Genomic DNA, 12,465 nt, shown 5'->3' on the forward strand with positions numbered 1-12,465 from the left:
ATAGAAATGAGCCTCAGTGTCCATGCCAATGTTTTTGCCCATCTCCACTGATCCTCTTTGCTTCTATTATCTACATCCTTCCATACCTTGCCAATTTAAGTGTCTCTTATCTCAATGCCTGTTAAACATATTTGCATCTGATTCCACCTTCTCTTCTGCCAGCTTCTTCCAGATATCAAGCACTTTCTGTTTATAAAACATTGATCCTCTTTTAAACTATTTTTGATATCCTAGCATGGGAAAAAATTTTTAACTGTCTTCCCTATCTCTGCCTCTTGTAATGTTACATCTATCAGATCACCTCTAAGCCTTCTTAATTCCAAGGAAAACAAGCCCATCATATCCAATCTTTCCCCATAACTGAAGTCTTCCAACCAGGCAACATACTGGTGTATCTCTTTTGCACTCTCTCCAGGGCAACTGCATCTTTCATATAGTGTGCCGACCAGAAGTGCACACAATACTCCAGGTAGTGGTCAGCACAAGCTGTTTGAAATACTGTTCAAAAGCATGTTGTTATCCCATGCTGTCTTCTGATGCCTAATGTAATGAATAAGCTTGAAATTCCAAATAGAATACCGTAATTTAGAGTTACAGCACAGAAGCAATCCCTTTGGCCCTCTTGAGTCTGCACCACTAATCAAGCATACATTTTAAAGAGTCTCTTATTTCATGCCTTCTTTGATAACTATATCTTATTAAATTAGCTATTAACTTGAAAATAACTTCACCCCCACATGCAAATGAACCTAATTTAGAGACTCAATGTACAGAATATCACCCCCTCCCATTTCTCACTTTAGCCATTTCACAGGTCTTGCCAATTAAGGATAATTCATTAAAGAAACTTGAATGCCCTCCTATTATGCTCATATGATCTGAGGTTATGATTTTCTTCCTACCTCAAAAAATAGTAATCAATCAAATTTTGGAAACTTGGGGATCCAGAAACATTTGAGCGATTGAACAGATTTTTAACATGAAATGCAGAAGCATTGTTAAGTTGTACAGCAAGATTAATTTGATGCCTAAATTCTCACTGATATCATTTTGCTGTTCTCAGTTATAATTATAATTCAATTTCTTTTTCTTATTTAGAATGATCTTTAGCAGAGAAGCTGTAAAGCAATTACTTAAAAGTGGATGCAATTGCTATAGTAATGATGCACCTGATGATATGGTTCTGGGAATGTGCTTCAATAACCTGGGGATCCCAGTGACACACAGTCCACTCTTCCACCAGGTAATTCTTTCTTTGGGCTCTTATTTTTATGAAAATAAAAGTTTGGGTATAAATTGGAAGTCACAAACTCAGTGATTAAATGAGTTCAATGCAAATGAAATGAAAGCTCATTCAAGGTAAATAGAATGTTTGTGGCTGGGGGAATAATTGGGATGGTGAATTCTCAGGCCCGTCATTTTGATTTTTATTTCAAGTGACAAATAATCTTAATTGAAGATGTGGATGGCTTGTTTTTGGACCCAGATTGACCATTATGTATTTCAGGCTATTTCCTTTTACAGATTTTTTTAAATTAATTTCAGATTTATTGTCAGAGTACATACATGACATCACATACAACCCAGAGATTCCTTTTTTCTGCTGGTGTGGGAGAATTACCACTAATTAGTAGTGCAAAAAGTAAACTGCACACAATGTAAACATGTAAACAATCAAAAGAAATGTTAACAGGTAACTAATGTAAACACTGACAGTGCAATATAGGACGAGCTAATTAAATCAATAAGGTGCACAGGTAAGCATCCTTAAATGAGTCTCTGATTGACTTTGTGGTTGAAGATTCTGATGGTAGAGGGGTAGCATCTGTTCCTGAACCTGGTGGTGCAAGTCTTGTGGCACCTATATACATCTTTCCTGATGGCAGTATCAAGAACAGAGCTTGTGCTAGGTGGTGTGGGGCTTTGATGATTGCTACTGCCCGCCAATGGCAGCACTCCCTGTAGATGTTCTGAATAGTGAGGAAGGTTTAGCCTGCAATGTCCTGGGCTGTGTCCACTTTCTTATGGAAGGCTTTATGCTCAGGGGTATCAGTTTTCCAATACCAGACTGTGATGCAGCTGGTCAGCACTTTCCACCATACATCTGTAGAAATTTGCCAGGGTTTCTGATGTCATACCAAACCTCCGCAAACTTCTGAGGAAGTAGAGGCATTGGTATGTTGGGTCCAGGAAATATCCTCCGAGATAGTGACCTTCAAGAACCTAAATGTTGCTCACCTTCTCCACCTCTGATCCCCCAGTGATCACTGGATTGTATAACTCTGGCTTTCCTTTCCTGAAGTCAACAATGAGCTCCTTAGTTTTGGTGATGTTGAGTGCAAGGTTGTTATTGGTGCACCATTCAGCCAAATTTTCAATATCTATCCTGTGTGCGGACTCATCCCCATCCTTTATACAACCCACTAGCGTGGTATCTTTGGCAAATTTGTAGATGGTGTTATTGTCATACTGAGCTACACAGTTGTAGGTGTAAAGTGAGTAGAGTAGGGGGATAATTTTTTTATGTATAGAACATTACAGTTAATCATCCTTTCTTCACTGTGCTAAATTATAATTCTGTTTGTTCTGACCTGCACCCAAGTCCATATCTTTCCATATCCCTTCCATCCATGCACGTCCAATCTTTTCTTAAATGTTTAAATTGAGATCGCATTCTCTACTTCAGCTGGCTCTACTCCCTCTGCTCTTTGGGTGAAGTTCCCCCTAATGTACTCCTTAACCCATGTCCTCTGGTTTGTATCTCACCTAACCTCAGTGGAAAAAAAGACTACTTCGTATAGTGTGTAATAGTTGATACCATATAAAAGTCAACCCCCTATTTTTGGCTCCAACTGCCCACCTACCATAGCTCCCAATGCCCTGACCATGAACTCTCACTGAGGCCCTGTCTGCCTGCCCACTGGAGCTCCCGATAGCCTGACCGTAGACTGTCGCCTAGGCCCCAACCAATCTCCAAATGCCCTGGCTGCCCTGCTATCTGAGCATCCGATCCTCCAGCCACCCTCCTATCAGAGCTCCCAATATTCTCATCTAGGCCCTGCTGCCTGCCCATCCAAGCTCCTGGCGCCTCAAATGTGGACTTACCACCTGGTCCTGGCCGCCCGCCTGGCCATCCGAGCTTCCAATACCTCAAACAATATGGTAGTTACCGCGGTCAAAACTGCACAAAATACTTCAAATTCTTATACAACTTTAACATAACATCCCAAATCCTATACTCAATACTTTGATTTATGAAGGCCAATATGCCAAAAGCTCTCTTTACAACCCTATCTTCCTGTGAAGACACTTTCAAGGAATTATGTGTCTGAATTACCAGATCCCTCTGTTCTGCCACACTCCTCAATGCCTTACCATTTTCCTTGTATGCCCTACCTGTATTTGTCCTTGCAAAATGCAACATCTCACACTTTTCTATTTTGCCAGCTGGTCCAGATTTCTCTGCAAGCCTTGAAAGCCTTCCTTGTTGTCCACAATGCCTCCAATCTTTGTGTCATCTGCAAAGTTGCTAATCCAATTAACCACATTATTATGGAGATAACTGATATAGATGACAAACCACAGTGGACCTGGCACACACACCAGTAGTCACAAGTCTCCAAGTTAGAAGCAATCATTCTCTACCACTCTCTTGCTTCTCCCATAAAGCCAATGTTGAATCCAGTTCACTACCTCACCATGAATACCGAGCAACTGAACCTTCCTGACTAACCACTCATGTGGCACCTTGTTTCCAATTAGGTTCTGGATTTTAAAGAAATTATTGGCTTGTAGCGTACGCGCCACGACGAGTGTGGAAGGAAGACACAAATGCAAGGTGTCAAAATAGAAGACTGGTTTATTGCACTGGCAACTCTGCTTGTATGGGCCCCTGCCACTGATGTCAGGGGCCTGCATCATCAGAGCACTGACCTCTGGTTGGCCGGTGTTCCCGCCAGAGTTCCTAGTCTTCTAACCGTGCAGAGGCCACCTGGGACAACGCTGGTGTCACCCCCAGGTCCACATGGTCACGGTGTTCATTGACCATTTTGCGGGCCAGTGTGCGTCTCCATGCGCAGGCCACTATGCGACCCCTCTGCAGAACTGGCGACTGGGCCATTATCTGTAGCCTGAGGTGGACTGTGGCGAGCGCGGAGTACAGACTGGCTCATTACAGTCCAGATATGCTGGTTTTAGGAGGTCTTCCTTACCGTCGATATTGAGGATGAAGGTGGAACCATTGTCTCTAAGATCTTGTAGGGCCCCTCATAGGGCCATTGCAATGATGGTCTGTATGCACCCCTCCTCACAAACACATACCAGCAAGTCCTTAAGTCATTTGGGATGCTATTGCTTGGGATGGCCGTGTGGTGGAGGCTGCCATGGGACCAAAGAACTCAGTTTCCACTGCAGGCTCGCTCTCTAGGTTTGCTGCAGGGTCTTCTGGGCATTTATCGGGGATGAAGAATTCCCCAGGGATGATTAAAGGCATGCCGTAGATGCATTGAAGTCCTCCTTCAGAGCAATGCAAATTCCCAGTGGGACCCAAGGCAGTTTAGCCACCCATTTGGGACCCTTGAGCCTAGCCATCAAGGCTGCCATGTGGTGACTGTGGAAGTGCTTCACCAACCCATTGGCCTGCTGGTGATAAGCTATGGTATGGTGCAGCTGCATCCCCAGAACATTAGCAAGTGCTGCCCAGAGTCTGGAGTTAAATTGAGCCCCCCCGTCCAAGATGAGATGCTTCTGGACCCTAAATTGGGGCACCATGTGTCTCTGCTGTCAGGCCAACTATGGGTCTGAGACCTTATGGAAAGCAAAAGTCGGTGGCTTGTGGTCAGTGAACACCCTGAATTGGTAGCCCTCCAAAGAGTAACTGAACTGTCTTACCATCAGATACAGCACTAATAGCTCCCGTTTGAACACACTGTAATTTGCTTTCAGGCCAACTATGGGTCTGAGACCTTATGGAAAGCAAATGTTGGTGGCTTGTAGTCAGTGAACACCCTGAATTGGTAGCCCTCCAAAGAATTTGGGGTAACTGAATTGTCTTACCATCAGATACAGCACTAATAGCTCCCGGTTGAACGTGCTGTATTTTGAGTTCTGAGGGCTGGATATGCCTGCTGAGAAAGCCCAGGGGTTGCCACTGGCCCTCGATGAGTTGTTCTAGCATACCCCCTACCGCTGTACTGCAGGCATCGACAGTTAGAGTGGTAGGTGCTTCCAGGAGGATGGCATTGGTCAGCGTGTCTTTGGGCCTCTGGAATGCCCTGGAGGATTCCTCATGCCAAGTAATGTCTTGCGCCTTGCTGGTCATCAGTGCAAAGAGGGAGCACATGATATGAACTGGTCATAAAAGTTTAGCGAATTCCTGAGTCCTTTCACCATACATGGCATAATGATGTGCCTGTCTGCCTCAACCTTCTCAGGGAGGGGTTTGGCTCTGTGTTTGTTAATTTTGTGCCTCAGGAAATTGATGGTATCCAGACCGAACTGCACTTGGTGGGGTTGATGGTCAGCCTGAACTTGCTCAGCCGGGTGCACAGCTGTCTCAGGTGGGCGGCATGATCTTTGCAGCTGTGGCTGGCGATGAGGATATTGTTCAAATAGATGAATGCAAGTGGGAGGTCCGGGCTCACTGCATCCATCAGCTGCTGGAAAGTTCATGCCACATTTTTTCGACTGAAGGTCATGCAGAGGAATTCGAACAAACCAAAGGGGGTTATGATTGCAGTCTTGGGGATGTTCTGGGGGTGAACTGGTATTTGGGGGTCCCACCAGATGAGGTCCACTTTGGAGAACACACGTGCAGGTTGACGGCAAAGTCTTGAATGTGGGACACAGGTCGAGCGTGGTGGCCTCTTTGAGGCAGTGGTAGTCCCTGCATCGTCTCCAAACCCCTGCTGATTTGGGGACCATGTGGAGGGGAGAGGCCCAGGGACTGTTGAAGCGCCGCATGAACCCAAGCTCCTCCATCTTTTTGAACTCCTTTGCCAGGTTGAATTTCTCGGGTGGGCATCGGCGTGCCTTATGTGGAGCCCCTCAGTCAGTATGTGTTGCCTTACCATGTGCTTTGGCTCAGCCATGGAGAACTGTGACACCACCAAGATGCAGGCAAACTCATTGTCCAAGAGTGTTATAAAGTCCAGGTGGGGGCGGGTAGCTTGGCTACCCCCAGAGGCAGAGTTGGAAAGGTTCTGGCATGCACCAAGCACTGTCCCTTGAGTCAACCAGCAAGCAGTGGGCCTGAAGGAAGTTGGCCCGCTGGAGCAGTTGCGCTACTGCTGTGAGGGTAAAGGCCCGTGTAAAGCAGTTGTTGTCGAAACGAAGAAGGATGGTCCACGTCCTGAAAGTTCAAATGCAGGAACTGTTGGCCACCCTCAATGTTGGGCCCTGTTTGCCGCAGAGGGTGTCGAGGCCTGCGGGGGGTAGATGCCTTATCTTGGTGCCTGTGTCAACTAGAAAACACCTGCCTGACAGTGAGTCCCAGACGTAGAGGAGGCTATCACATAGGTCAACCGCTGGAGCCATCAACAACGGTTGGCCAGGGCGTTTCCTGAAAACCTGCAGGGTGGGTGGCATCGATGGACCTCTGCACCCCAATGCTGATGGTAATAGCATAGCTGTCTCAGGTTGTTCACTTGCCTCTCCACTGGCCTTGATCTGCTTGGGGCTGTTCATGGGGTTTGCTGATGTGGGCTACGATGGCGCTGGTGTCCTTCGCTCTCTGAGGGTCACTGAAGTCCTCGTCTGTGAGCAAGAGCCGTAATCCCCAGGAAGCTGCTCCAAGAAGATCTGCTCAAAGAGCAGGCAAGCCTTGTGCCCTTGGTTAACACAAGTATCTCACTTATTAGGGCAGTCAGGGCCCCGTCCCCCTGTCCATCCTTATGCAGCAATCAGGTGGCACGCTTGTGCCGGAAAAGCCCGAAATTGTGGGTTAGTAGCTCTTGTATTTGCCTTGTGTCCTGATCGAGGCCGCTCACGATGTAGAAGTAGCAGATGTCATGGAGGTGAAGCTGGAATTGAGCCTTGGCCTGCTCTGACCACACGTGTGGTTGCGACACGGGAGCCTAGGGAGACCATGTGGACGGTCGCTGGCTCTGCTTGATTTGTCATCTTCGGGACCAACTGCTGGTTGGACCTTTCAGGGTCATTAATATAGCATACGCTCTGACGAGTGTGGAAGAAGGACACATACACGAGGAGTCGAAATTGAAGATTGCTTTATTACACTGGCAGCTCTGCTTATATGGGCCCCTGGTGCTGACATCAGGGGCCCGCGTCATCGGAGCACCAGATTTCCTCGTCTTCCCGCCGTGTAGAGGTCACCTGGGACGACGGCCAGCATCACCCCATGTCCATGCAGTCTCCGCGTTTGTCAGCCATTTTTGGGCCAGTTGACGTCTCCGTGCACAGGCCGCTGCAGGTGAAGAATTAGTTTTTCTTTTTTTTAACCAAATGTTGAATTCATTACTTATTAATGGTTAAGCTGGGAAATCCTTTAAGCACATCAGTAGTTTATTGATTTTAGAAATAATATTGCCATGAATGCCCTTTTTAAAAGGAATCAGCTACTTTTAAAAATAATAATACTTCATGCTTTGTGTTCTATGACACCCTACCTTAGAATTCCATCCTTGTGATCCCTTTCCCAGATGGGAAATTCTCAAAATAGATAAGTCATGCATTTTTTTTTCATCAATCCTTTCAACATAGATAATAACTTATCCATTGGAGTCTCTCGATGACTCTCCCAGGTGAGGCTTTTCAATCCATTTCCTTTTTCGTCATCTACTAAAGTGCACAAATTCAGATGTCCTCACATTCGGCACAATCAATTATGTTGTTGACCATTCTTTCAACCCATATATTTTTGCAGATTATTGGTATCCATTCCCTACCCCTACCTTGGTTTATATCAAAATAACGAGACAAAATATATTTTTGAAGTCATTAATACAGTGAATTTTTTTGGTAGCACCCTGCATATATAAAACATTTCAAAAGTTTATAATTAATAATTAGAACTAATTTCAGTTTACTGCTTGTTATTTTTGTCATTTATTTGGGGCATTAGACCATAATGGAATTTTTCTACAAGAAATATGTGAATTTAGTAAGTGGAAGAATACACAGTCTACAAGAGAAACAGCAGAAAGATTTTTCTATTTTTTCTTTGAGAAATTATTTAATTTTCTCCAGTTTAATGTATGTATTATTGCAATATTGACAAATGTGATTGTTAACAAGTTTTTAGCAAGCTCCCTAAAAGAGCAGTGAGATACAGATTTTGTTGATGACATTTGAAGAATGATTATTGGTGAGAACTCCCTCACTTTTCTTTGAACACTGTCATTGGATATTTAATAGCTCTGCAAAGGTCGAACTTGGCTTAAGAGCCAACAATTGTGGTATTTTTAACAGTGCTGCACTCCCAAAGGACAATACCAAAAATGCCAATCTGAGTTCACATTCTAACTTAAACATGTATTCCTTTACCTCTGAGAAGGTGCCATCACGGAACAGTCTTGCAATGGAGTAGAACTTATTGATAAAAATCATTTTAGTAAGAAAGAGTATGAGGGAGGATGGATAAGAAAGGGCATCTGGGACCTTGGTGACTGGCAGGATCAATAGTCTAGCTCCTCAAGCAGTGAGATTTAAAGCCAAGAAATAAGAAAAGGACTGAAAATGAGGTTGAATTAAAGTTGAGGCAATTTCTATTGGAAGAATAAAGAGGAAAGAGATTGAAATAAATAAGAACAGAACCGTAACAGAAGTTCATTTAAGGATATTGTTTATTGAAAAATCTCAATCAAAAGCTGCAGGTTAGGATATCTTAAAATTCTCATGACTGAAAAAAATACAAAAATATAACATTATGATGAGAAACTAACTTCAACCATTTTGTAATTTTTCTAGGCACGGCCAATGGACTATTCAAAAGACTTCCTTAAACACCAAGTTCCAATTTCATTCCATAAACATTGGAATATCGATCCAATTGAAGTCTATTTCACTTGGTTGGCAAATGAGGATAATCTTAAATCACACCAAATAACAAAGAAACCGAAGGAGGAAAGGGAAGACTTATAAATACTTTCTTAATAGTTCCCTTAATTTTTCACTAAGACTTGAATGAAAGGTGTATTTTGAATGCCAAAAAACCCTCAATGCATATTTCAATAGTTTTTCCTTATTATTTTATATTAATAAGTTAAATGTTGATTTGTATTAATCATTTTCTTGGTCAGCATTTAAAATGGAATTTCTGAAAAGGTTTGTGCAATCTATGTTTTTCTGATAATGTTGAAAGAGTTTGTCTAATTTTGTAAAAAAATAAAATCCTATCTATATATAATTAATTTTTGGATATACAGAATTCAAATCCTTCCTTTAATTAGATATTGGTTAGCTTTGAAGTCTAATTTTATCCCGTTATCTTTGGCAAGATTGTTAGTTTATTATGCACTGCATGACAGTATTTCTTTAAGATTAATGGATACTAAAGTTAGTAGTAATGTTTGCTGATGACGGCAGCCCAGAATTATAAGAAAGCTATGAATCAAAATCACAAGTGTTTACAGTCTTGGTCATTTCACTGATTTTTTTTTCATTTTGCTATCATGTCTGTGTTGTGAGACAACTAACCTTCACTTTTTCAACCACTTCTGCTTCCTGTCACTGGGAAGGTACTGTTTGGAATGAACACTTACCTACCTCTAGTCACCTGCTCTGCCAAGATGTTTGTGACAGCAGCAGGTAAATTAAAGTTGGAAGGGCAGTAGGCCTTTGGGCTCTTCAGACTACTTCACTGTTTAAAAATATTGTGATGTAGCGTATGAGCTACGATGAATGTGGAAGGAAGACACATGAGGAGTCGAAATCGAAGAGTGCTTTATTGCACTGGAGGCTCTGCTTATATGGGCCCCTGGCACTGACATCAGGTTGGCTGGCGTTCCCTCCAGAGTTCCTCCTCTTCCCCCCATGCGGAGGTTACCTGGGCCAATGGCTGGTGTCACACCCCCCCCCCCAGGTCTGTGCAGTCACTGCGTTCATCGGCCATTTTGTGGCCTGCTACAGTGACTTATATTGTATTTAATAAGTCTGTGGCATCTCCATATTCCTTGAATCCTTTATCATACAGAAATGTATGGATCTTTGTTTTGAACACAATCATTTCGCCCTCTGGACTAGTGAATTCCAATGATTCATCAATTGGTGAGTGAAGAAATTTATCCTCAATTAATTTGTACATAGCTCTTTTTTTTTAATGCAGGTAGACTCCTATTTACGATAGGATTTTGTTCTGGGATGCATATCATAAATTTAAATTATCGCAAGATGAAACAATGGTGCCAATAGCGCTTGTTCACTACCTTTTTTCTTAATTTAAATTTAAATGCTGAAAATCTTGTATACAACATAATTTAAACTGAAAAAAAATTATTTCAATGCACACAACTTTTGTCAATTTAAATTTTATTTAAACGCTGAAAACCTATATTATAGCATAAATTAAATGCACAATCTATTGCAAGTGTGAGGAAACATCATAACTTAAAACTGAAATACCTGATACAGTCTATCATATCTTTGAAATATCACAAGTTGGGACATAGTAAGTCGGGGTCTAATTTGAACATAGCTCCTTTTTGTTAATACTGTGATTCCCAGTTCTGAACTTCAACCAGAAAAAAACATCTTCCTGGTTTCCACCCAATTGAGCCTTCTCAAATCATCCAATTTTGAAAGATCTGCATAAGCAAAACTTTTAAAAGCTGAACTATTGTGAATGAATGGACATTTTTATTGGGAAAGTACTCCTTCATTGATATTTGATAGGGATTTCCAAAATTTTGAGTAAGCAATTTCCAAATCAAATGGTAAATAACTTGCAGTGATGCCTGGGATGAATATTTTATTTAAAATTTTGACCATGCACTTGATATAAACAGTTCTTAAGTAAAATAAAATATAGAATAATTACATGGAAATTATAACCCCCTCACCCCCCAGTAAATAATATACTGTAAATATTTAATACAGATAATTTTAAAAATGTATAAAAAATGAAAAGACCAAAAACCAAGAAAAATAGCATCAATCTGAATATCGCAGAGGATTGGCTTGCACACCAGAGTCGTACAGCATTACTACAAGTGCTTAGCTTTTAAGAAATGTTACGAACCACGTGTAATGAGCAGCATTAGGCAAGTGTTTAATTTTAAAAAGCTGATTTTATTTCTAACTCTTTAACTATAGTCTTAACTTTACTCCTACAGCAACAGGTTTTTCACTAATTCTGAATTCAGCACTATGCTTTGAAGAGATATTGACTCTATCTCACCTCTAACACTTCTAATCAAAGTCATCTCCCTTGTGTCAGTCTTTTGATCAAGAGTTAAAACATTTTCCAACAACAGTGACTGTGCAGCTCCAGTATCTCCAAGAATTTTAACTGGAACCTGTGATTCTCTCTCCTTTATGGAAACCAAGCCCTCTGACACAAAAGGTTTGAAAACATCCATGACACCCTTACCAGGTTTGGAACATCTGCTCTCCTTAAATTCAACTGTCTGAATACACATTTCTGGTAAAACTTCCTTTTCTCATCTTTTTTTCAACACTAAACAATTTACAATAACATGACCAGATTTCTTACAAAAATGACATACAAGTCTAGAAGTTCTGTCCTTTCCCACCTTATCTTCATCTTTTCTCTTAACATTCTCTGCAGATTTAATTTCAGATTTACCAGTCTGCTCCACATTAAGCTTCTGATCAGCCTTACTAATCTGTTCCACATTTACCCTCTGAAAATGCTCACTATTCTGAAATTTGTTTTTGTGAATCAAGGCATATTCATCTGCTAACCTTGTCGTTTGCTGTCACATCCCCACATCTCTCTCATCCAGGTATAGCTTAATCTCATTTGGAACACACCTTTTAATTTCCTCAATTAATATCAATTCTATCAATCTGACAAAATAATTATTTATTCCTTTTGAGGTGCATCAACGGTCAAAACATACAGATGTTTTTCAGAGCAAAATCCATAAAATAATGATTCCATAATATCCAGAAAACAGGCATGAGGATTATGGTGTACAGTTAACCCAGGCCTTGTTGAAGGCAAATTGTAAATAACTTGATCAACATTTTCTGATAAAGTAACAGAGAAGGTCAGCACTGGAAATATGGTGAATTGCTATAAATGGGCTTGTAAAAGACAGTTTGTGTCCACTGGAATCACAGTGGACATGACAAAATAACCACACAAGGGGTTTTTAAAGTGAATCAAACGGATTTACTCTTCATCACCTGTGCAACCTTTTAAAACCCAGAATCATGCGCTGATGTCATAACGCACTGACATCACGTGGCTGGTTCAATGGCACCTTGGAGATGTAGTGCTGCTGCACGGAGGACCCCCCCCCCCGAACCAGCAGAAAGGTTTGT

General features: G+C 41.8%; 1 protein-coding gene across 5 annotated transcripts in view; it reads left to right on the forward strand.

The window, feature by feature from the left end:
• Positions 1–9,368, forward strand: part of b3glcta (beta 3-glucosyltransferase a) — a 155,725-nt gene extending 146,357 nt beyond the window's left edge. For all 5 annotated transcript variants that reach the window (XM_069892526.1, XM_069892529.1, XM_069892525.1 and 2 more), the window contains 2 exons: positions 1,099–1,243; positions 8,926–9,368. In XM_069892526.1, coding sequence (XP_069748627.1) covers positions 1,099–1,243; positions 8,926–9,099 — 319 coding nt within the window. In that variant the 3' untranslated portion in view covers positions 9,100–9,368. The remainder of the gene's footprint in view (positions 1–1,098; positions 1,244–8,925) is intronic.
• The last annotated feature ends 3,097 nt before the right edge of the window (positions 9,369–12,465 follow it).

The sequence above is a fragment of the Narcine bancroftii genome, chromosome 7 (assembly GCF_036971445.1).
Source record: "Narcine bancroftii isolate sNarBan1 chromosome 7, sNarBan1.hap1, whole genome shotgun sequence".
In the NCBI taxonomy this organism is placed as follows: Eukaryota; Metazoa; Chordata; class Chondrichthyes; order Torpediniformes; family Narcinidae; genus Narcine; species Narcine bancroftii.